Source organism: Amborella trichopoda, chromosome 11, assembly GCF_054954075.1.
Source record: "Amborella trichopoda isolate Santa Cruz 75 chromosome 11, AtrichopodaSantaCruz75HAP2 v2.0, whole genome shotgun sequence".
Taxonomy (NCBI): domain Eukaryota; kingdom Viridiplantae; phylum Streptophyta; class Magnoliopsida; order Amborellales; family Amborellaceae; genus Amborella; species Amborella trichopoda.
Genome location: NC_142346.1, coordinates 6,947,863 through 6,975,050, shown reverse-complemented (window position 1 = coordinate 6,975,050; position 27,188 = coordinate 6,947,863). Strand labels below are relative to the sequence as shown.

The 27,188-nt window shown below is 33.0% G+C and overlaps 1 protein-coding gene across 1 annotated transcript; it reads right to left on the bottom strand.

The window, feature by feature from the left end:
* Window positions 1-17,897: 17,897 nt before the first annotated feature.
* Window positions 17,898-20,898, bottom strand: LOC18444350 (G-type lectin S-receptor-like serine/threonine-protein kinase RLK1). Its single transcript, XM_006854523.4, has one exon. The coding sequence runs from the start codon at window positions 20,848-20,850 to the stop codon at window positions 18,289-18,291; it is 2,562 nt and encodes an 853-aa protein (XP_006854585.4). The 5' UTR covers window positions 20,851-20,898; the 3' UTR covers window positions 17,898-18,288.
* Between the last annotated feature and the right edge of the window lie 6,290 nt (window positions 20,899-27,188).

Here is a 27,188-nt window from a genome sequence, read left to right as displayed (position 1 = left end):
TGATTAGGTTTTATCTATTCTGATTGATTGTTTTTAGGTTTAAGTCTATGGAGACTTGATTATTGCGGATAACAGAGTTATAATAAATAAGTAAACAGCAAGCTGTTATATTGGATTAATGATTGTAAAATTCTGTAGTAATTTAAACAGAATAGTATGATTCCTATGAGAGGAATTATAGAGATGTCAATTACAATCCATTGAGCATAACTAATATCACCTAGTTTAATATTAAATAAGATTTTAAACTGCATGGAATTTTTTCAGAAAATCACACTAGCATTTTATTATCATTTACAGGGAAGATTACAAGAAAATATTACAGAGGAAATAAAAACAGGAAAGCAGGAAATAAAACTAGAAATGCATAAACGGAAAAGGGAGCATAAGACTTACTGGGTGCATATACAGTAACTGGAAAAGAGTTTCCAGTGGGGAGGACAGTAAGAAGGCAAATTATTGATATTGCAATCACACATTAAGAGTGAGGAGAGAGAGAACCTGGTCCAGCTATGAGGGCAATGATAGCTGTGAATGGGAACAATTGCAGGGTTCGGATGCAGGTGTAGATCAGAGGTGCACAGATGCAGAGCAGAGGTGCAGAGGTTCAGGTGGTCTGAGGTGCAGAGGTTCAGGTGGTCTGAGGTCTGAGGTTACAGGCGGTCTGAGGTTACAGGTGGTCTGAGGTTGAAGTTTTCAGGTGTCTGAGGTTATCGGAAAGTTTTCAGAGGTTTGAGGTCATCGGAAAGTTTTCAGATAGGTTGAGAGGCTTCAGGTAGGTTGAGAGGCTTCAGGTAGGCTGAGAGGCTTCAGGTAGGCTGAGAGGCTTCCGGTAAGGGAAAGGTTTGGCTCCGGAAGAGGAGAGGAGTGAGGCCCTACCTCGAATGAAGGAGGTGCTTCCTTCTTATAGGAGTCTTGGGAGATTCCTTTGGCTTTACAGCTGGCCATTAGGTGAGAAGAGGACAAGATGGCTTTGTCGGTGGAGGAAAACAGCTGGCAAAAGGAGAGGAGGACAAGATAGCTTTGTCGGTGGAGGAAAGCAGCTGGCAAAAAGACAAATGAAGCAGATGCTTTTGTCGGCCAGTGGGGTATGATGGAAAAACAGCTGGCAGCTAAAAAGGAGAGAGAGAATATGTGGACAAAAGAGGAGGGAATCTTTGGTGCATATGGACAAAAGAGAGGGGCCCAGATGTTTATGGCAAAACGACAAAAGGAAGTGTCGGTGGTATGACAAAAGTGCTAGTGGACAAAACATGAGCATAGGAGGATGCTGTAAAAAGTAAAATAAAGGTAAAGTAAAAAGTAAAGTAAACTATTTCGGCTCTGTTGGCCTTATTACAATGAGTGTCCTTCTTTTGGTGGTAGGACCCATATTATCTTTCTTTTTGCAAGGTGATGATTATGGTCTCTGGCTAAACTCATCTGGATCATCTTCTTCTGGATCTGTCTGGATCTGTTTCTTCTGGATCCTTTTGACTGAGCTGAAGATACCTATTGGTGTGGAGTGGAGAGGACTGAACTGTTTCTTCGGAAGATGTCGGTTTTCTTCCTGCTTCAGCAAATATCTCTTTCATTTGTTTTTCAAGTTCGTCCTTGGAAGCATGGGGGTTGGTTTGAAGCATGTTCCTTAAATAAGTAGGAAAGTCAAATGAAGTGTTTGGAGTATTTGGGTTTTTCTGGTATATAGGTGATTCAGGAGGTATTCTCTTTGGGGTGGCTTTAGTGAGATCCATTTGGAAGATATCCCACCATTTGACAGAGATAGTCTTTCCCAAACGAGGGATATAAGTATAATCATTTGAAGTATTAGGGGAGATAGTATAATCCCATTTCATAATCCAAGGGATTTGGTATAGGGCCATGAAGTAAAGGTGAGTATCAACTGTATTATTGGTATTATTGTATTGTATAAATTGTTCCTGCAAATCCTTGAAGGCAGGAGGTAAAATCATAGCAGTTGATCCCCACACAAAAAACCAGTTTTGAAACCAGGTGGGGAATCTTTCGAAAATTGGTAGCCGGAACTGTAAATACCAGCTATGAGTATTGTTGGGGTTTTGGTAGTAGAAAAATTTATGCCAAGCTTCTATATACTCAGCGTATTTGAAATATTTGTAAGAAAAATCAGAATTTTGTAATTTCTTCCCATGTGCGGGATTAGAACCCCACTCAGTATAAGGAAGAAGCTTTTTTATTTGCACCTTTGAATAGGCTATGATTCTGGTGTTTTGTTGGAAATAATGGACAACAGAGATGGATCCTGTTTCCATTAGAATTGCTTCATAATATTCTCTGGTCTTAACCCCATTGATAGGATTAAGATGATTTAATAGATATAATGGTGCGAGCTTGCTTGGGTCCATATGAACCTGCTGATGTTCTATGGAAATATCTATTAGGAAGGCTCTTTCAATGTATTCAGATCTGGGAGTATTGGTTGGAAGAGTGGACTTGGATTGGGCAGGTGAAAAAGTAGGAGTTGAAGTACGAGCCTCTGGGTAGGTGATTTGATGTACTGGTGATTGAGATGGTGAGCGGATATTCAGGGGTAAGGGTTCCCCTTCATATGGGACTAAAGAATTCATGGGTTGTTTTCCCCGACGAGTATTGCTTCGGGAACCCATATTTAAGGATGAAAGATCCTTATCAGAGATATTATCTTTGAATAATTGAAGTGCAAGTGAAAGTGGTTCTTCGTCGTTGGCGTCAGTGTGGCCGCCCCTGCAAAAATTCTCGGGTGAGAAAATGTTTAACTGTTTTCCTAACTTTTCTGTTTCTTTAACAGACCCCAATATCTTAGATATATTAACAATAAATCTTAAAACACATGGTTTTAATATGATCCATGGATCACAAAATCTTGCCATAGTTTATCGAATATACTATAAAGTTATGAATACATTAAGTCCCAATACCTTGAAACTTGATCAAAAAGATCAAACAATTTTGTTCCAAACAAATATAGACAAATCCAATATGATAGTCCCAAAGACTATAAAATGGTCAGATATAATTCTACCTCAATCATGGGCATTACAAAATGCCAACCAACCACAAGAAATTCCTCAACAGTTCATTCCTAATCATATCATAGAACATACAGATGGAAATGTAGAAATACAATTCCAAAATACAAATACACGAACACAAGATGATATTGAGATAAACAGGAAGAGAAATTCTAAACAAAATATACCAAGTAGAAAATCAATTTCTCACAACCCAAATGTTATTATATTACCACCTCCTCCTAGTCATAGTCATCCATCTTCATCCAATAGTCAAATAAGTTCATCCAATTCAGAAATACAATTCCAAGGAACACATAGAACCAGAGATAATATTGTAATCCCAACATATACATCATCTCATCCTACAACTTCTAATACTGAACCCAGTATAGAAGAATTATATGACTTTCAAGTTTGTACTTTACAACTTGAAGAAGATGATCCGACTCAATATTCAGAAGAATATATAGCAGCCTATCTAGCCTCCAAGCTAGAAAGGAAACAAAGAAAAATAAATAAAGCTTTTATTAAAAAAGATTATTTATCAGAAGAACATAAAAATATTCGAGAATGGTATTTACAGAGATTCCAACCACCTAGATTAATGGAATTACTACATAAAAAATATAATAAATTTTTACATAAAGAAAGACTAAATATAGGATTTTTTCATTGGTTAAAAGATCTATGTTTAGAAAAAAATATTACCATTCCCTCTTTTGAAAAAATTCAAAAAATTCAAACCATAGAAGAAAAAACATATATAAGTACTGATGGTACTACAACTGCTAGTATTCATCCACCGGAGAAAAGTATTATCCTCAAAACAGGCATTCCAAAGAAAAATGAGCCTGTACATTCTGCCTCCTTCTATGATATAGTGGCTACACCATATAAAGCCATACCTAAAGAAATCAATAAAAAACAAGAGTACATACCCCATATTGTAGAACAAAATAATTATACAAACCTATATCTACAATCCCTTGGAAAGCAAACTGAAAGAATAGAAAGAATAGTATCCAAGGAAAAACCTACTATATCTCCCATTCCTAAATCAGTATTATTTAAACCACCACCTGAGTTAAATAAGAATAAATTCCACATTGGAGAAAATAATAAATCCCTTATGGATCAATTAATCTCCAAATTATCCCAACTAGATTTAAAAGGAGTACCTTCACCTCAAATCCATATTCCTCCATCTACCATCACTTCACAGATACCTGAGTCATCTGACAAAGGTAAAGCTGTCATACCGGAGCATGAAACTATGATGCTCACAGAAGAAGAACCTATAATAGAAGATACAATCCAAAATCAAGAAAAAGCTTTTATGGATACTACACCTCTAATGGATTCCATTAATAAAATAGCTTATGGGAAATACTGGAAACCCATAACAGCCTTACCCTATCATAAGAGACCTACTCCTGTTGACATTCAAATGGAAGAAGATTCAATTCAACAGGCAGTATCTTATTCTGGAAGATCTATAGTCAATTGGCAGATAGATGGTCTATCTGAACTAAAAATACTAGATGTCATGAGACATATGACCATGTATGCCTCTGCAAATAAAATGGCAGGCAACCATGATCAAGAAGTTGCCAAAGCAATAGTAAATGGATTTACAGGATGGTTAAGAGGATGGTGGGATTTCTATGTGGATGATGACACCAAACAAAGGATTTTAAACAATACTAGACAATGGACTGGAAGAAATGAACAAAACCAAGAAGTTATATATACAGAAAGCGATGCTGTTAATACCTTGATATACACAATTACCTTACATTTTGTAGGCAGTACTTCATTGCTTGCAGCAAGATCAGAAGACTTGCTATCTAATTTACGCTGTCCTACCCTTTCTCATTATAAATGGTATAAAGATGTATTCTTTTCAAGGCTTTTAATACGTGAAGATTGCCAGCTAGACCATTGGAAGGAAAAATTCATAGCTGGTCTTCCATATTTATTTGCGGAAAAAGTCAAAGAAAGACTTCGCAAAAAACACAATGGAATAATAGTATATTCATCATATACACTCGGGGAACTCTCCGCAGAAATATGTGCAGAAGGCTTAGCCCTCTGTACTGATATGAAATTAAAGAGACAAATAGACAAACAAAAGCTCACCAAGAAAAAAGAACTTGGAGACTTTTGTGAACAATTTGGATATTACTTAGATAGAAAAAATATGCCTGACTATGTCAAAAAGAAAAAGAAAAAATACAAGAAAGAAAAATATATTAAAGCCAAAAAGAAAAATAAGGATAAGGAATATTATAAAAAATCAAAAAGAAAACTAATCAAAAAATTTTCTCCCAATACAAAGAGGAAAAGTAAACTCCCAGTATGCTATAAGTGTGGTAAAGTAGGACATTATAAACACCAATGTAAATTAAAAAAGAAAATAGACTCATTAAATATAGATGATTCAATTAAAGCAAAATTTAAAAGTATAATATCATATGATTCTTCCTCCTCTACTTCTAGTAGTTCTTATACTGAAGAAATAGATAGTAATGATCTTGATTTTATAGGTTCAGATAGTTCTTCTACCAATACTGAGACTACTACAGAATCATCAGAAGATTGTAGTTGTCCTTTACCTCAACATAATGTTCACACACTCACACAGGAAGATAATTTTATATTAGACATTATAGATAAAATAACTGATCCCGAAGAAAAAAGAGCTATCATCACCCAATTCTGGTATTTCACTAGTCTCTATGGGACCAGTGGTTTCTATTGGGTTATCTGTTATCAAATCATTGAATTCTATTTCATCTGTCTCAGAATCTTGTTGAGACATTTGTTGTAATTCTAATATTTGAATTCTTCCTTTTAATTGTACTATTTCGGATTTTATTTCTTTGATCTCTTTTTTGAGATCAGATATTGTAGGTTCTTTTTGAGAAGTATGTTGATCACTTACTCTTTTGATAATAGCAGAGAAATTATATTCATCTGGATTTTTGATAATGGGTGATTTTGATTTGTTTTTGGTAATATTGACCATTAAATAAAGTATTACAATGGATTAGATATCCAATACCTAATAAAAAAGATTTATTAGACAGAGTTGCCCAAGCTTGCATATTTTCAAAATTTGATATGAAATCAGGATATTGGCAAATCCAAATCCAGGAACAAGATAAATACAAGACTGCATTCAATGTTCCCTTTGGACAATACGAATGGAATGTAATGCCTTTTGGATTAAAAAATGCACCATCAGAATTTCAAAAAATATTGATGATGTTCTAATATTCTCTGAATCAATCGATCAACACATTAAACACATAAATACATTTATCTATGCGGTTAGCCAAGCAGGCTTAGTGGTTTCTGCCAAAAAGATTACACTTTTCAAAACCAATATCAGATTCTTAGGACATATGATACATCATGGCACCATTATTCCAATAGATAGATTTATAGCTTTTGCTGATAAATTTCCTGATAAGATTCTTGATAAAACCGAATTACAAAGGTTTTTAGGATGCCTTAATTACGTAAGTGATTTTTATCCTAACCTTGCTTTGGATTCTAAACCATTATATGATAGACTCAAGAAGAATCCTCCTCCTTGGTCTGATATCCATACTCAAGCAATAAAGGTAATAAAGAGTAAGGTAAAAACCCTTGAATGCCTTTCTCTTCCTCATCCCACTGCTTTCAAAATAATCGAATGTGATGCCTCTGATAAAGGACTTGGTGGTATACTCAAACAACAAGTAGATACCAAAGAACAATTAATACGATATACTTCAAAGGCTTGGAATTCTACTCAATTAAATTATTCAATGGTGAAAAAAGAATTATTAGCCATTGTTCATTGGTGATGATAGCTCTTTTTTCTTCGGGATCAGTTATTTTATCTATAATGTCTAATATAAAATTATCTTCCTGTGTGAGTGTGTGAACATTATGTTGAGGTAAAGGACAACTACAATCTTCTGATGATTCTGTAGTAGTCTCAGTATTGGTAGAAGAACTATCTGAACCTATAAAATCAAGATCATTACTATCTATTTCTTCAGTATAAGAACTACTAGAAGTAGAGGAGGAAGAATCATATGATATTATACTTTTTAATTTTGCTTTAATTGAATCATCTATATTTAATGAGTCTATTTTCTTTTTTAATTTACATTGGTGTTTATAATGTCCTACTTTACCACACTTATAGCATACTGGGAGTTTACTTTTCCTCTTTGTATTGGGAGAAAATTTTTTGATTAGTTTTCTTTTTGATATATATATATATATATATATATATATATATATATATATATATATATATATATATATATATGGGTGCGTGTGTATGTGGGAAAAGATGGGATTAGCCTATTAGCTCATATAAACATATGAGCCCAACGTCCCAGATTGATTTTCGGACGATCTGATGATCACGGATGTCTAGAAGTGTTTGAATTTTACTTTTATTTGTTCTAAAAATCCAAATAACTTGAAAGTTTAGCCGTGTGTTCATAAAAATTAGGTGAATCTTCAAAAAATATTTTACATAAAATAAATTGACCAAAATACCTTCAAAAAGTTTCAGGAGGTATTTTGGTCATTTTGTTTTTCACGAATAAATTTTTTTATATATATTTTTATTAGGTGCGACTTGATGAGAAGAACACACACCTAAAATTTCAAGTGATTTGGATGTGTAGAAAAAAATAAAATTCAAGCACTAACGAACATCCGTGATCGTTAGATCGGCCTAAATTCAATCTGGGCCATTGGGCTTATATGTTCATATGAGCTAGTGGGCTAATTCCATCTTTTATATATATATATATATATATATATATATATATATATATATATATATATATATATATATATATGGAAGATACTACAAAACGCCTATCAGTAAAAATGAACAGTGATTTCGCCTGCCCTCATCACCCTTCCAACTTCATCTCATGGTCATAGTTGTCTAGTAGTATTTTAATTTTCATTTTTTTATTAATTGAAATGATCTAAAATTTAGAGTGTGTGTATATCTTAGTGAGGCGCACCTAATCAAAATATGGAACAAATAATTCACAAAATATATTGACCAAAATAGCCCCGTAACGTTTCAAGGTTAGTTTGCCCAATTTATATTTTACAAATTATTTTTTTCATATTTTTATTAGGTGCGCCTCACTAGGATATACACACGCTCCAAATTTAAATTTATTTAGATTTTTTTTTTTAAAAAAAATTAAAACACAACCAGACAATTTGACCGTGTGATGAAATTTGGATGGTGATGAGGGTAGGCGAAATCACTATTCATTTTCGCCTATAGGGGTTGGGAAGATATATAGGAAAATTCTTCCCAGCGCTTATAGGCGAAAATGAATAGTGAATTCACCTACCCGCATCACCGTCTAAATTTCATCGGGTGGTCACAGTTCTTCGATTGTATTTTTTTTTTTTTCTATAAATCAGAATGATCTAAAATTTGGAAGTTATGTACATCTTACTAATGCGCATCTAATAAAAATATAAAAAAAAATATCCACAAAAATAAATTGACCAAAATACCGTCAAACATTTTTAAGGGTATTTTGGTCAATTGTTTTCATGTAAAATATTTGTTTTTTATTTTTTTAATATTATTATATTTTTGATGAATATGCTCCAAATTTCATATCATTCTGATATGTAGAAAAAAAATAAAAAATGAAAAATGAAACACTACCAGATAATCATGACCTCGTGATGAACTTTGGGCGGTGATGGGGGTAGGCGACATCACTATTCATTTTCGCCTATAGGCATTACGTAGTGTTTTTCATATATATAATCACACTCTCCTCATATCAATAATCAATCTAAAAAAACAAAGTTTAATTTGGACCTTAGATATGGTCAAAATGAGTCCCCACAAAAAACGAATCTAGATTATTCACTTGGTAAATTTCAAGATCTTAGCCTTTATAAACTCAAAATAATTTTTTTTTTGTTTTTGTTTTAACATTGTTCATCTAATGACAATAAATCCATCCAAAAAAATTAGAAATGAAACCAAACCCTATAAAGCTTAGATCTAAGCGTCTCACCAAACTGAACGGTCTATGTTAATTGGGCGAAAAAAACACTTTTTAGGTTGTGTTTTCAAATTTTTCTTTTTTGTAATTGTTCATTAGAATGAAAAGAGTGTATATTTCAAAATTTGTATCAAACAAATGGATATAATATGGTTATATATATATATATATATATATATATATATATATATATATATATATATATATATATATATATAGGGGTGCGGTTTCTATAAGGTTGCAACCTTAAACAATCCAATTAAGGTGCACATCTAAATTTTATCATAACATATAATTTTGGTAAAATTATTCTTAAGAATATCTCAAAAGATATTTTCATATGTAATTATAAAATTTTAAATTAAAAAAATAGTTAAAATCAAGTAGACCTATAAACATATGAAAATATTGAAAATGGATGGTCCAAATAATATATTGTAAGATGAACTATTTTTAGGACTCAAAATATATATATATATATATTTTCATATTCATATATCTCGATGTCGAGGTGATCAATTAGAGGTTTTTTCAATATTAAAACAACATCTTTGAGGTGCATCTGTGATTCCATATTTAAGGTTGCAACCTTATATAAACTTTTTCATATATATATATATATATATATATATATATATATATATATATATATATATATATATATATGGGAAATGATCTAATGCAACGGTTGTATAGTAGTATAATGCAACCACACCTCTAGAAAACCATATTTTTGGCATTTGAATGACCGTAAATTTTGCACACACATTCTCTTCATCCTCGTAATCAAATCCTACAAAATTTGCTTTTCAATTTGCACCCTAGATATGGTCAAAATTAGTACCCATCCAACAATGAATCTCGACCATCCATTTGGTGAATTTTACGATCTAAGCCTTAACAAATTCAAAATCACTTTTTTCTTTTTTAGCATTATTAATCTAATGATGATAACACTATATAAAAAATTTGGAAATAAAAAAATCCTTTTGAGGCCTATATCTAACCATCTCAATAAAATGAATGGGTTATATTAATTGGGCTAGAATGAAAACTTTATAGAGAATTTTTCGAAATTTCTTTTTTTGTGATTATTCTTCAGAATGAAAAGAGTGTACATTTAAAAATTTGTCTCAACCAAATGTCTCTAACATGGTTATTGAAGAAGGTTGCATTATACTACTATACAACCGTTGCATGAAATCATTCCCCAAATATATAATAGAGAGATTAATGTATATCTCTCACCATGTGTGTCTACTTGGTTCCTCCCAAGTCTTTCAAAACCGAGCGATTGAGATTGAGGAACATGGATAGGGAGAAATCGGGATTGGAGTTTGGCCGTGATTGAACTGGTTCCGAAAATATGTGGTATCAACCCAGATCCCCCGTATAGGGATGGCAATGGGTCAGGTGGCCCGTCTTGGTCAGCTTGGCCCTAAAAAACTAGGGCCTGGGCCGCAAAATGTGTCTTAAGGGCCGGGCCTAGGCTAGGCCAAGACAGGGCCAACCCCGTTATGCATATGCACTCTTAAAAAACCATGCAACAGTTATATAGTAATATAATGCAACAACTTTAAAAAACATCTTAAGGTCATTTGTTTGATCCAAAATTTGAAACATACACTCTTTTCATTCTAATGAACAATCACAAAGAAAGAAAAAATTTAAAACAGAACCTATAAAATATTATTGTAGCCCAATTAACATAGGCCATTCATTTTGGTGAGATGCTTAGATCTAGGTCTTAGAAGGATTTTTTTCATTTCCAAATTTCTTGGATGGCTTTATTATCATTAGATGAACAATGTTAAACAAGAAAAATAATGATTTTGACTTTATAAAGGCTAAGATCTTGAAATTCACAAACTGAATGGTTTAGATTTGTTTTTGGAGGGAACTCATTTTGACCATATCTAGGATTCAAATTGAACCTTGTTTTTGGGGGGGATTGATTATTGAGATGAAGAGAGTATGTGTGTAAAATTTGAAGTCATACAAATACCACAAATATGATTTTTAAGAAGTGTTGTTGTATTATACTATAATACAACCGTTGCATTGGATCATTGCATTATATATGAGTAATGATCCAATGCAACGGTTGTATCATAGTATAATGCAACGACACTTCTAAAAAACCATGTTTATTGTATTTGTATGACGTCAAATTTTGCATACACACTCTCTTCATCTCAATAATCAATCGCCCCCAAAAAAAAATTCAATTTGAACCTTCCGAGCCACGCGTCATCTTAGGATGTTTGGTTGTAGGTTTTTGTAGGAACATGCCTCATATTTTTCGTACTCCTAAGGGTATATGCTACGCACGCGATTTATCAACAAAAGATCCTTATAAATGGTAAAAGTTTACTTTATATCAATAAAAATTAGGAAAAAGTTTATATATAGCTGAGGCTTTAAAATATGAAATTAAAACCCACCTTTGATGCTCAAATATCCGCAAATTGACCACCTTGACATCAAAATGCATGGACATGAGAAAAAATTGATTTCAAGTTTTAGAAATAGTATATCTTATAATGCATTTTGTGGACCAACAATTTTCAAGATTTTCAAGTTCTCATAGATATGCTTGATCTGCACTATTTTTTAAGCCTTAAATTTTATAATTAAAGATGAAATATATTTTAAGGCTCAGGATTGAAACCAGACACTATTTGAAGGTGCACTTTACTTTGATTATTTAGAGCCTCGGCTCTATACAAATCACACTCATAAAAGTATTTGTTTGGAAGTGGATTATAAATTTTTTCAATAAAATATCTTTAAAAGAGATCATTTACAAGAGGGAATAAACAAACAAGCTTTTGTCTGATAGATCGCATACCTAGCATGTACCCTCGGGAGTACAAAAATTTGAGGCCTGCATGCTCTAATAGGAACGCCAAACCTCCAAAGATCGCGTGAGTTCCCTTTGTAACCTTTGCATGTTTGGCTCCAGTTACTGTTAGAACTGTTGGAAATATGGCCTAGAAGGACCTTTTATCTAAGGAATTTATTTTTCAATAGTGATACAAAACTATATTGTATAGTATTTGTGAAATCCTATGTGGTTGACATGAGACAATGCCATATACTAGGATCTATTTTGAAGTTTTTATAGGATGTTGCATTGGAGGGAAAACCCACTGATGTGTTTGAATTTTTTGTAAGAATTTTTCTATATTACAAATATATAAAATTATTTAATTTCTAAATATCTTTTAGTAAGTTGTAGGAATGCTTGGATGACATCGTATTATGAGAGTCATTAGTGTGCTAATGACATGTTTAACATATTGCATACGATTAACAGTTTGGTGACAACTTGTTAATCCTAATTGGCTGCACTTGAGGAAATTAAGGTAAGAGTTATACTTGTATGTCAACTCCTATAAACCATGAATATGAGAGTTACAAAATATGGTTCTCTATAAAAAGAGGTTAACCCTTCAAGTAAGAGATAGAGAGAATGATAGAAAAGAGGTGAAGGAGATTCATCAAGACGACTCTCAAGGTAGCATGTTACCGGATGACTTGGTCTATAGGATTTGATATGGAACTTTAGATTCATTGTGTGATTTACGGATATATATGAGTAAGTTATTTATCGATTTCAAATTTATTTATTTATTATTATTTTCATTGGGACTAACAATAGTATTAAAGCGAGATTTGTAGATTTATGTTTGTAAAATAGGACATCCTTGTAGAAAACAAGTCTACATTATTAAGTTGTTTATCGATTCAATTTTATTTATTTATTATTATTTTTATTGGGACAACAATACCATCAGAGCGAGATTTGTAGATTTATGTTTGTAAAAGAGGATATCCTTGTAGAAAACAAGTCGACATTAATAATGTGGGACGTGTCCCTAACTAGCGTTTGAAAACTTGCCGAGTCAAACCGGACTGAGAATTTATTTGAAATTGGAAGTCTGAAATTTATTTGAAATTGAAAGTCTGAAATTTATTTGAAATTGAAGGGCATATTTGATGCCCATGATGCCAATCATACACGTCAGGCACATGATCTTCACATGCAGTGATGCGCTTTTTGATGGCCCGACAGAAGCATTTATACCATGCAGTCTTGCATTAAAGCTTCGATGTGGGATAATTCCCACAAAATCATTATAATGTTTAGACGGCAATTCAAAATACACTATTATTATGTGGTATAGTTGGTTATTACTCATAATTTCTTCTTGGACATCTCAACTTTGAGCCCCTTGGGGGCCATCCAACTTATTTTCCTTGTCTAAAAGGAAGAAAATCCAATTAATTTTTGTCCACTAAAAGGAAGAAAATAATATTGTCAAAAAAGAAAATAATGTTGTCAAAAAAAATAAAAAACAAAAGGTTTTTTTATTTAAAAAAAAGATAATACAATATTTTTTTATTTTCGTGTCAAAAAACTAAAGGCAATATAACAAGTATTAAAAGGTAATATAACAAGTATTTCTCGTCAAAAAATAAAATAAAAAGTATAAAAAAGTAAAAAGTACTTTGGTAGCATCATTTTTCTTATTTTTGTTGTCAAAAAAAGAAGAAGAAATGTAATACAACAAGCAAAAAAGAAAATGTAGCACAACATTTTCTTATGTTTTTGTCAAAATAAATAAATGGTAATACAACAAGTATCATATTTTTCTTATAAAAAAAAATAAAAAGTAATAAAACAAGTATTTCTTATAAAAAAAATAAAAGATATTTCTTAATACAACAAGTATTTCTTAATACATCCTAGGAATAAATGGTCTAATTATATTTTTAATTTTTATAACATGATGATCTTTAACATAAATTTAAGAATACTAATTTAAAGATAGGTTTCATATGAGGCCACCTGAAATCTCTCTCTCTCTACTAACAATCTCTTACACTAAATTTATTCTTGAAACCTAAAAAATTAAAATTTTGAAAAATTAAAGTGTTATTTCGAAAATTGGCACGTATTCTAATAATTTCTACATTGATAACCCAATCTTTTATTTTATTTATTAATTTTTACATTATAAATCATGTAATGTGTTATTTTTTTTACAATTGTCAATAATACATTTTAAATTAGGTGATATTATAAGATATTTTTGATTTATTATTATTTGTGTAATAAAATAATTATAAAATGTAAACCAACAATTTCAATTCCAATATATGATATTATAGTTAGTTTGGTTGTAATAATCATGGAGTATTGGTAGTTAGGTTGTAGTAATTTGAGTTTTTTTTAGCAGATTAGGGTTTTCCGCCAATTCGAGATTTTGGTGGCTTTTTTTTTATTGATTTAATCCATTATTTATTGTAGTCCATGTATGATTATATACTTCATCTATGATAATTCTATGAGTTTTCTTTTATGTGATGTAAATTTAATGGTTAACATAAGTTCATATAGGGAAGAACATCTCAATATTCGTATATTGATGAAAAAAATGAAAGTTAATAATGTAGTACTCCTATTTCTTATTGGAATCCGAAAAAAACAATATTTATAATAAATTTTATTTTATTTTTTAGATTTTTTAAGGTTTATTCCGACCGATTCGGTCGATTCCCAATCCGGATCGTCGATTCACTGATCCGGATGGGTTTTTGGGGTGCCCGATCCGGGGCACCGATCCGTTTTTTAAACCACTGGTCCTAACAACAGTTAGATTATGTTTTATGGATACGAGCCACTTGATGTATTCTTATCCAATACATTATCTGTGGTTTTACATATTATTTTTGACTTACCTTAACAAAACTATGGTTGAACGACTGTTAGAGAAAATGATGGAAAATTGGTGAAAGAGATTCACTAAGAGGACTTTCAAGGTAGCCTGGCACCGGATGGCGTGGTATATAAGTTTTGATATGAAACCTTAAGTTCATCGTGTGCTTTTAAGGATCGATCCGAATAAGTTGTTGATTTATTTATTTATTTATTTTTATTATTGAGACTAACTAGAACATGCAGGGCTCATATTTTTCGTACTCCTAAGGGTACATGCTAGGTATGCGATCTATCATACAAAAGTCACTTATAAATGGTAAAAGTTTATCGTGTTCAATAAGAATATTGGCTTGGAAGTGAATCATAAATTGTATCAATAAAATATCTAAAAAATATCTTTTATAAGAAGGAGTAAATAAACAACATGCACCCACAACAGCACACGCACAATAGGATTTCTTCTTATAAAAGATTTTTTTAAGATATTTTATTGATAAAAGTGCATGATCAACTTCCAAACAAATATTCTTATGGAACACAATAACTTTTACCACTTATGAGGTTATCATTTATAAGGGTCTTTTGTCCGATGGATAGCAAACCTAGCATGTCCCCTAAGGAGTACGAAAATATGACGCATGCATATCCTAAAAGGAACCGGAACGAAACTTCCAAAAATCCATACAATAGCCTTATTAACTTTAAACTCATGGGAATACTGTCTCTACGAGATGTTATGTCTCTCTCTTTTTTGGAGTCTCATCTTCATATTGGAGATCCATTCCCATAATCTTAAAAAGGTGACTTTAAAAAAAAATAAATATTATATTTTTTTTTATTCTTTTATGTAAAAATCACTTTCTTGCTTTTTAAAATTATATTTCATTTTTACAATAATAACCTCAATATTTTAGAAGAAAATATGGTTATGGTGATTTGGCTATCACCAAATCCAACATGTCTTCTTATAATTTTGAGCTATTGTATTGTTAATGAGTATTTTTGATTAATTGTAAAGTTATATTTGTTTATATTATTTTTTAAATTTTATATTTTCCATAGTTTTCTCTATTTTTTGCTATTTTTTTCTTAATTTTACTTTTTTTATTAATTATTTAATTTCTTAAGACGGACTAATCAGTGAACCGGCATGGTTCGGCCATTTGACTAAACCAATGCCTTCATTGGTTTGGTTAGGTCTGGTCCTAGTAAAATTTATGTGTTGTGTTATTGATTTTCTTCCAATTTCTTGTTTGTCAAATTTTGATAATGGATGATCATATTGTGTCGGGTTTTCCTCTCAAAGTCCCTTAAATACATATTCTGAGCATAGGAATGACACAACCCGATCATTCTATTTTGGCCTCCCAAAACCACACCCTTTAGATTTAGTTACGCTTTAAAATGATGCAATTGGTATAAGGCCTAGGCTTTATGCAAACAAAGTAAAGCCTCACATTGAATCCTCGTCTGAAAAGCATTTTAGGCATTGAAAATCTCCATGATAGCTTTAAAAATTAACTTCCAATACCGACAACGAAATTTAAAGCTAAAAAAAATAGTGCAAATCTTGCAGATTCATGAGCACTTATTTTTAGGGCAAAATTGACAGTCTAGATAATGTGTTACAATATACGTTATTTTTAGAGCTTTAAATCCTAATTAAAATTTACAGCTATAACAATCAAGGCCAAGATGATTAATTTGAAGGTATTCTTTTTTTAATAAGTAATTTGAAGGTTTTCTGATGTCAAAACTACAATTTTTGATGAGTTTTGATGCAATGATTTATTGATTTGGATAGGGCTGCAGCCCTATCAAACCATTTTCAGCTCGAAAAATGGTGGTTTGGCTGCCAATGTTGTTAAGTAAATGGTGTGTACAATATGCTATCATTTTCAATTGGAAAAATGTTTCGTGAGGGTTGGACCGCATTTCTATAATATATGGTCTCAATATAAAAAACATCCATTTTAAAGATGGATGCAAATAGGTGGTCAATTTAAAAACAATTGAAACTAGTAATTCAATTGTTTTGTTCATAATTCATTATTTTTATAATTTAAAAGTTATTTACTTTTTTATATTTATGATCTTCATATTAGAGATTACATGTTTTTAAGAATGGAGTCCGAAAATCCATCTCAAAAATAGATTTTAAGAGTTAGACAGATTTCCACATACACTGATAGAATTAATGATTCCCCCAATTGTCAACATAGTAGGACACATTTCCACATAGACTCATTGAATTAAAGATTACCCCACTTGTCAACATGTGGGTACGGTGCATCGCTTTAGCTCTAGTAGCATCTCAAGTCAAGATGAATGACTACGCAACCATTCTAGTGTGACATCCAACGCCTTGGTGATAAACCCAGCGAGAGTGATACTTCCGCTTTTATATTTTAATCTATTTTTAATTGAATAAGTATATAAACATACCGTCTATTTCTATTTTTTATTTGTGTAAAGAAATAACAATTACTTGTCTTCTATATTTCAAATTAGGTGGTAACAAGAATGTTATTGACTATATATTCGAAGTTAAAAAAAAAAAAAAATTTATGAAACTTCATACTTATCCCAAACCATTAAAATTTACATCTAATGATTAGGAGTAATTGTGACCTCTTTATAAATATGATAAATAGTCTCAAACTCATTGGGTCGACATGACCCGGGTCGGGGTCCAAACTATAAATGGATTAAGAGGGTGTGGTTCATGTCCGTTCAACCGGGACCCAACTCAAGTCGAGGTTAAACTGAACTGACATATTTACATAAAATATTTATAAAAATATGTATTAATTTAATAATAATAATAATTATTATTATTATTATTAGTGTTATTATATCTTCACCTGACCAAACCTGAGTCACCTAAACTAAGCCAAATCAAGTCGGATATTTCTACTAAACTCACACTAAACCTTGATCTTTAAAGCAAAATAAAAGTCACATCTTTTTAGCAATATGTCTTTCAAAATGGCTTCTAGGAAACGATATGAGCCTAGACCATTAAACCATTCCCCATATATAATTAGTTAAGGACAACTACTTAAAGCATGAAATCAACTTCCCAAAAGGATGTTTTCTATGGAAAATTAAGAAAATAGAGTTCAATACATTTGAGTAAAATACAAAGAAATCAGTACATTTCATTCTCTATCAAACTATAGTAATTAAACCTGGATTTCTCAAAAGTCATTAAGAGAGAAGTTCACAAAGAGACCATAGAATTCTGAGGAATCATACCATACTCCATTTTCTAGTACTAGAAAATCCACCACAAGAGCATCTACCATCTATTCCATTGACAAATGGTGGATATCAATAATATGGAACTCATCCGTTATTACAGTTAACTACAGTCGATCTCCACCCTTCAATACGAACTTACGATATACACCCTTATTGTGTACCATGGACGATAGTGGTGCTTTTCCCTCAAATTTTTATCCTTCACTTCTGCACCTAAAAATCATGAGATCATAGATTGGGCTGAATGGGGGCAAGGATGAGGAGGAACTTGCACCTCCACTGTGCCCTCCAACATTAAAACCACCGTCTTCATGGATGGCCTCAATGTAGGCTCTTCCTGTTTACACCATAGCGCCACCAGAACCATCCTTTCCAGTCTCTGCTTCTCCTCTCTAACCTCCAATTCTTCAGGAGTTATCAGTTTCTCCAAGCAACCATCTTGAAAGCATTTGTAAACCCATTCTGAGAGTATTATCTCATCTTCAGGGACATCGACCACCAAGCTCTTTCTGCAACAAATGATCTCCATCAGCATTGCACCGTAGCTATACACGTCCACCTTAGCTGTGACAGGAACATTCCTGTGCCATTCCGGGGCCTCATAACCTCTAGTTCCTCGAGCAACTGTTAAGGTCCTTGTTTGATCAGGCGTCAAAAGCTTTGCCAACCCAAAATCTGATATCTTCGCCGTATGAAACTCATCCAAGAGTATATTTTGAGGCTTTATATCACAATGTATAATTTGGGTCACACACTCTTCGTGCAAGTATAGGAGTCCTCGAGCTATGTCGAGAGCCATCTTCACTCTGTCCTCCCAATTGGGTCGGTTTTCTTCGTTGAATAAGAGCTCTGCAAGAGATCCATTTCTCATAAACTCATAGACTAAGAGCCTGTGAGAACCCTCATCACAAAAACCAAGTAATTGAACCAGGTTCTTGTGATGGGTTCGACCAATTACATTCACCTCGGTTCGAAACTCCTCCTCTCCTTCTTCTTCTAGTTTCTCCAGTTTCTTCACTGCAACTTCAGCATCGTTACATAAAATCCCTTTGAATACTGTCCCAAATGAACCTTTTCCTAGTGCTTCTGCAAAGCCCCTGGTGGCTTCATAAAGCTGGCCATAAGCAAAAGATATCAAATTCACTTGGTTTTTAAGAGAATGGTTACTCGAAAGCCTGTAATACCATCCCATTCTTGATCGGTAGGCAAGAAAACCAGAGAGTGCTAAAGATAACACAAGTCCACTTCCAAGAGCCAAGCTAATGGGGAACCACTTATTGAAAGACCCATGTAAACCCCTCTCTATAACCGAACCAGTTGGGTTTCGTGATAAATGAGGAGGCGAAATATTGGATGAACCAGTAGTGGTGACATTGTGTGGAACCCTGAAGAAAGCCTTCACTGAATTAGAAGTTCTTTTTCCATATCTCAAAGGGGATTTCATTATAGCACACTTTTGATAATCAAAGAAAGCAGCCATGCATGTGCAATCGTCAAGACAAGTTTCTTTGCAATCATCTTCAGTCACAATATCATCAGTGTATTCAGGGTCTTGCCATATTACTTTTTCGATAGTATCAATGGTGAAATTATATTTTCGATCTTCGCATTCCCAATCTTTGAAGCTCCTTGCACAGTCCAGAAATGTTCTCTCAGGGCCAGGTGCACTAAACCCAGGAGCACATCGACAACTTGGTTTTTTCAAAGCCTTCAAAATACAGTAGCTATTATCCCCACATATCCCCTTCACATCACAAGACCCTTCAACAGCTGACCAAATGACAGAGGAATTCAGGCTACCATTTTTTTCAAGGCCATGAGAATATAATTCAAGCTTACCCTCAGAACTTAATGTCATCCTATATATAAAGCTTGAATCTTTGCTTTCTGTGATGTTCTTTACAAAGTAACCAGAAGAATTCATGAGATATAAGTGGCCGTCTGAGTTTAAATTCAGTGTTAAACTGTTACCTCGGCCATAGGTTGCAGTGGACCAGTAAGAATTATAACCTCTATCTGTGGTGTTCATCGGGTAAAGCACAAGATTACCATCGTCTTGCATTTTGAGCCTGAATTTACCAGAGGAGAAGGTGGTATCAGAAGAAGAAGAGAGGATCTCATAGCCATTTAATAGCCTTTGGCCACTCATGATAGTATCAGTTGGTATGTCAAAGCTCTGCCATATAACCTTGGTGTCACTGTAAAGAACAAAGTTGCCATCATCGAAAAAGGCAGCTGAAGTTGCTGAAATTGAATTGTTTGTGATGGGTCTTTCTTGGATTCCTTGGTTTCTCACTAAAAGTTTGCCATTACTGGTTAGAATGATGGAGGTTCCATCGAGAAGAGGAGGATCATCTCGATTTGCAGTCCAAATCAGTGTGTTTTCAGGGGTTCTGGGCATCCAAACTCCTACCATGAAATTTTGAGGCTTACTGAGAGGGTAGAACCCAAAAGCAAAGTTACCAGAAGGACAAAGCCAGTAACTCTGATTGCTACCAGTTGGGGTTGTAGAAAGAAAAGAACCCAAGCTAATGTTTCTGAATGGGTAAGTGGAAGGAAAAGGCATGGCTAGGATTTGGGTTGGTGAAGCCATGCTCGTGTTTTGGAGAGCGAAGGATTGTGCTGAAGAGGGAGAAGTAATAAGCAATAATGGGAGAAGAAAAGAAAGATGAAGTCTAAATGTGGCCATTGAGGAAACCATTGAAGACTGCAAATTTTCCGCACTTGGTCTATGGCTCTTTGGGGACAGAGAGGGAGAGGTGGCGTTTAAATAAGGAGCCATTTATATACGTACTCAGTTTCGAATTTTTTTTAACTCCTTGGTGACATTTTTTTTATAAACGAGTTAGGTATACCAATAACGACAGTGAAGATGATATTTTTTTCATAAATTACGAGTACCAATAACAACACCGGACAGGAAAGCATATTATTTCCGTAGAGCAGCGTCTCTGTCCACGGTCAAAGAACGTGTGTTGGGGCAAGAAAAAGAGTTAAAAAAGGAGAGCATTTTGGATTACAATCATATTTCATTTTGGGCTTCTCACCTTGGATAAAATCCCTCATGAGTGTTGTCCGGTATCTATAACGCCCGATGGGGCACTGTTATGTGGAAATAAGGCCTGTTCGATTTTATCGTCGGATAGAAGGGCAACTTATAAAAAAAAAAAAAAAAAGAAAAAAAAAAGAAAAAAAAAATTGGTGATCCTCGTAGTTTTAAAAAACATATATTATCAAATAATAACAAAATATAAAGAGTTGTAGTGCTACTACATAAATTCGGGACGTGTTTTAGGAGGAATGGTCTTTGAAACGCACATCCAAATAAAAAAAAAAGGACTTTGAAATGGTCCGGCAAAAGCGCGTTGAAAGGAAGAGATGGCCATGAAAGGACGCGACTTGTTGTAGAAGGTGCAGGTATTAAGATGTGCATCTTTTTGAGGCTAAAATTTTGAGATGGAATGTCTTAAAAGCTCACATATATCTCATTCTACGCGTAGACCAGTATTCGATTGCACGAACTGGCCACCGAACCTCGCCTTGGGCCGGGTCTGTATAATTCAAGACCGGTCCTGGTAACTGGCTCGAGTTGGGTAGGTCCCCACCTAGCTAAAAAGGGTTAAAACTCTTAAACAAATCTTAAAAAACAAGGAAAGGTATGTTTAAAATATAATTAAACAAAATACATCAAAATGAGATTAGATATGCGGTGAAAAATGGATTATGAAAAATCAATTTATACCTGTGGGTATTTTAGAAATAATTCAAAAAGAAGGAAAACTATAAAAATAACTATTTACGGCCGAAATACTTTCTAATCATTTCCAAAATAAAAAAAAACATCAAGGAACCTATTACAAAATGAGATTAGATATGCGGTGAAAAATGGATTATGCAAAATCAATTTATGCCTGAGGGTATTTTAGAAATAATTCAAAAAGAAGGAAAAATATAAAAATAACTATTTATGGCCGGAATACTTTCTAATCATTTCCAAAATAAAAAAAAAACATCAAGGAGCCTATTACAAACAAATTTCTTATTTTTTGGATTTTTTATATTTTTTAAATTTTAAAATTTTAAGTTATGGTGGTCAAGCCAATTGATCACCCTAACCAGCCAAAACCGTCCATGACAAGTGGCCGGTTTCGGGTAACCTAGCTAGGTCTTGGTGAACCTAGCCGGTTTTGCAAATGCTGGCATAGATTATGAGCAAATTTATTTTGCTTTTCAATTTAAGAATTGTTTATCTCATGGCTATCAAGGCTGGATCATATGGGACCGCCATGTCCTATCGATAAGACCACCAATTAATGCCTTGGCTAGTCAGATATAAGGGTACAATTGGCATACAGTGCATCAGTAGGTGTAGAGGTAAGGTGCAACTTCAAATTTTATCATGGTATATAATTTTGATGTAAAATGTTCTTATAATTATCTCAAAATCTATTTTTATATTTAATTATAAAATTTTAAATTTAAAAAATAGTTAAAATCAAATAGATCTATAAACATATGAAAATCTTGAAAATGGACGGTGTAGATAATATGTTGTAAAATGCACTATTTCTGAGACTTAAAATCTTTTTATTTCTCATAGTCATACATCTTGATGTTGAGATGATCAATCAAAAGGTCTTTCAACATTAAAACTACCCGATCCAATGGATTTTTGAGGGGCACCTGTAGTTCTACATTGTAAGGTAGCATCTTTATATAAACTTTTTCCTAGATATAAAACAAAACTGGTGTTAGTAAAAAAATAGTAAAAAATAATAAATATTACACTATGCTAGTTTTGATTGGTTAGATCAACTAAACAAATTTAAGTATTTTTAATATATTTTATATTTTTAAACTATTATTTGTAGTTTTTTTGTTTTTAAAATATAATCTTATCTGTTCTACTAGCAGTCAGGTTTTGACTGAATCAGACCCTCACCGGCAATTTCATTCCTAATAACGATTTCTCTATCACTCTACATCGATATTTGTAACTAATCAACCCATGATTTAATTCAAAATGTCTGGGAATAACTGTCTGATTGACGATTACTATATAGGTAAACCGTTGTTCACTAACTCGGCCTGTCCAACTTGGAACCAGAACTAGGCATTGGTCAAAATCTAGTTTTAGACGGTTTTGGTGGTCCGACAAGGTATTTTAAAAAATATTCAAAAAATATATATAAAATCCTAAAAAATAAGGAGTTTATTTTTAATATTTTTGAATGTTTTTTATTATTTTGGAAAAGATTGGAAAGTTTTTTGGCCATGAATACTTATTTTTACATTTTTTCTTTTTTGGAAAATTTTGACAAGGGTACGGTTTGTATAAAGCCAAGGCTCTAAACAATCAAAATAAAGCGTACCTTAGAATAGTATTGCGAAATGTGATTCAATACTGGAAATCTTCGTGATAGCCATAAAATATATTTTTATCTCTAATTATAAATTTAAAGCTTCAAAAATAGTTAATTTATGAAAACTTGAACATCTTGAAAATTGACTGTCCAAAAATGCATTACAAGATGCACTATTTGCAAACCTTGAAATCCTTTTTTTTTTCTCATGAACAACCTCTTCTAATGAAATTTTTGATGTGCGACCTAATTTAATTGTTTAGAGCCTTGCACTTATATAAAATTTTTTTTTAAAAAAATACCTTGGGCACAATTAATTTTTAAAAATCTATTTTTTCACTACTTTTCAACTTCATTTTGATGTGCATTGTTTAATAATGCTCTAAATATATATTCATATTATTTTGTATTTTTTAATTTTTAACATTTTTAGACTGGATGGGACCTGCGTGGTTAGGCTGGTTGAACCTGCTGGTTTACAAGTTACTCGAACCCGCCCTCGGGTTTCGAAGGCTGGTTTGATTATCAAACAAAGAGACACAAATATAATGACCTAATTTTTACTTTGTTCTAAAACAAAATGGACTGCTAACATCATATCTCGCTCTCTCTCTCTCTCTCTCTCTCTAAACTAGGTAATATGTTCCTTTCCCTTCCTCCTTTTGACCTTGACTTGTCACGGGCCCTTATTGACTGACCATTCATTAGAAACGACTTCACTTATTTCCTTACCCATTTGGACATAGCATGGCCCTTTCTTCTTGTTTTTCTTTAATTCCTTGTTTGTTTTTCTTTAATTCCTTGTTTGTTTTTCTTTAATTCCTTGTTTTAACGTTTAGTTTGATTTAGTCTAAAAATAGAATTACATGTGTTTGTGCTTCTGCTACACAAAATTGACATGCATGCCTTATAGTATCAAAATTTTGTAATAAGTAAGATGCCCTCATTAGCTAATAAATAAGATGCCCTCATTAGTTGGGATCCCTTGAGAATGGGCTGATATGTTGGCAGTAGTATAAGCGAGAGTTATGATGAAGTCTCTGACTCTATTTTCATCAAAAGTTAGTGGCTCAAATCTCCATTGATTTACTTTTTTTTTATTTACTTTTTTTTTATCCACAAAAAAAAAAAAAAAAGCTGGGTTCCCTGCTATTGCATTGTTGCCTTCACATAAAGACTAGCCTTCACCTCTTGTTTAGTGGGAAAGGGATTGTGGTCGTGATGATAGCACCCACACCCTAGTCACTACGTTATGATTTTTATTCCCATTGCCATCACCCTACTAATACCTTCAAAACACCCATTGTTTAAAAAACAAAAAAAAAATCTTAAAAAACCCACGTCCTAAACTATTTGAAAAACAAGTAAAAAAAAAATTCTCTTATTTAACTATTAACATTATTGGAATCCCCTTCTACAGTAACAACCTTCGAAAAGCATTTTATAGCTGGAACTCAACTTTTCCTACTGAAGTCGGGAACTGTCCAAATAGAGTATGTCAACAAGCACTTCCCTTGCGTTAGGCTATTGGATGTTGTCATCAAAATTGAATTTCAGATAAGATGGTCTCATCTTGCCATTCGTCATTGGGAAAGTTTTAATATTTCCTTAAAACAGAAAATCAAATATCCTAGCACAGTTCAAAAAAGGGCAAAAAAAACTCGACGAGAAAAAAAAAAAAAAAAAAAAAAAAAAAAAAAAAAAAAAAAAAAAAGGAAAAAAAGAAAGAGAAGGAAGAAGAAGAAAGAAAGAAAGAAAGAGAAGACACTCGAATAGCCTAGCTAATCCCCAAGTCACCCTTGCAACTATTGAAGGCAGGAACTGTACTTTTTAGTGCCTTAGGAGTGGCAACAGGCTGGGCCTGGGCCAAGCCACCCCTGGCCTTAGCCGGCCCTACTTTCCAAAAGGCTGGTCCAGGCTCGGCCCAGCCCTGATCAGGCCAAAAAGGCCCTAGCCCAAGCCCGATTCTAGCCCTATCATGTCTGGACCACACCAAATAAAATGGAAAAAAACAAAAACCAGAAAAAAAACAAAGAAAAATAAGCCTTGCCCACACTTTACCCTATCATGGGCTATTGTTGCTGACCCTTGTGCCACACTTGTGGCGAAGGCCGTTTCTTAGAACTGAGCTGAGTGAGCCAGTGCGGGCCACGTGGTCCCGCTCAATCCATGAAGTCCATATTGTTGCTAGCTACCATAGCTATTTTCTTCTCAACTAGGTGGAGGAATGCGCGTTGCATGACGGCGGGGCCCTTAGGCTTTCAATGCTTAAAGAAGCTTAAGACTCAATGTTCTTTAATATGGTCCTGCTGGACTATACTGCTATATTATTTTCTCAAAAAAAAAAAACAATATCTATAGATAAGATTTAGTCCTTTTTAGAACTGAATTAGGAAATTATAAAATAAAACCATAAAGTTTTTGTTGCTATAAAGAGAAATTTTGCCAAACCCTCCAAGTTCATAAAAAATTAATATCACATTGGAACTTCGTACCAAAACCTCGTGGTACAAAAAACAAAAAAAATTCAAAAAAAAGGCTGGGGCATGGTGTTAGCATGTCCACACCTAGATACCACATCGTGGTATCCATTCCTACTGTTAACACTGTCAATTAACACCACCTTCAAAATGTAATGTCCTAATCTAATGAAAAAAAAGGGTAGGGCTCGTCTTCCCTACTGAATTATCCAAAGAAAAAATAAACTTGAAAAAAAAATCATATGCTGGGCATTGAAAATAATATCTCAATATTAAAAAGAATAAAATCTTAATATTAAAAAAAGAACGCTAGTTTTAGGGCAATGGCCCATGTTTCCAAAGGGAACTTCATGCTTTTTACTTTTTTAGAAAAGAAATCTCATGCACTCAACTTGTGAGTGGAAAAGAATGTCTAATATTTTTGACAATTTTAATATAAATAAATAATGGAGAAAGAGATTGTTGGATTTGGTGACTGTCAAATAAGCTTATCCATATTTTATTTTAAAAGATTAAAAGTATTATTATAAAAAGAAAGAGATTTTTTTGGAAAACAAGAAAGTGATATTTATAAAAGAGTTAATGAAAACATTATACCCATCCTTTTGAAGATGACCGTTTGGGGTCATGGGAAGGGATTGAAAGAAGGATACATATGATCTAGCCGAAGTATATAATAAATTTTTTTTCTTTCTTTTTCAATTCTTTTCTTTTCTTCACGGTAAATCACTCACAAGTCCTTTTACAATATAACAACTTTAAATAAAATAAAATAAAAAATACAAAAGGATCTCAATAACTTGAAGCCATTCAAAATTACAATTTTCATTAACAAAGAATAGACACAACCTATGCTTGGGAGTAAAAGATATAATAAATAAATATGGAAGAAACAAAAGTGGGTATCGAAAATTACCTCAACCACGTATTTTATATCCCACATCGAGTCACCACCTTCTGATGGAGCGGAATCTATTGGTCAACTTTTAATCTCAACTAGGAAAGTAAGTTTAGACAAGTCATATCAATGGAACATGAACCTCTTTGATTACAAACTCAAACCCTAAGTAAATCCCCTTAACAACTTAGTTTGAGCGATAGATGTTTCTCTTTTCTACCACAACCCTGTAGTGTAAACCCCAAAGGGAGATGAGAGATTATGATAGATACCATGTGAGAGAGCCATAAGATGAGATAGAGTGGGGCGTGCCTCCCCTCTAGGGCTTTCAAGAGAGAGAGAGAGAGAGGGAGATTCTATTGGAGAGCGAGATATTCTA

What these genes read in the sequence shown, in the direction of transcription:
- LOC18444350 (XM_006854523.4), bottom strand. Translation starts at nt 20,850, where the DNA reads ATGGCTCCTTATTTAAACGCCACCTCTCCCTCTCTGTCCCCAAAGAGC.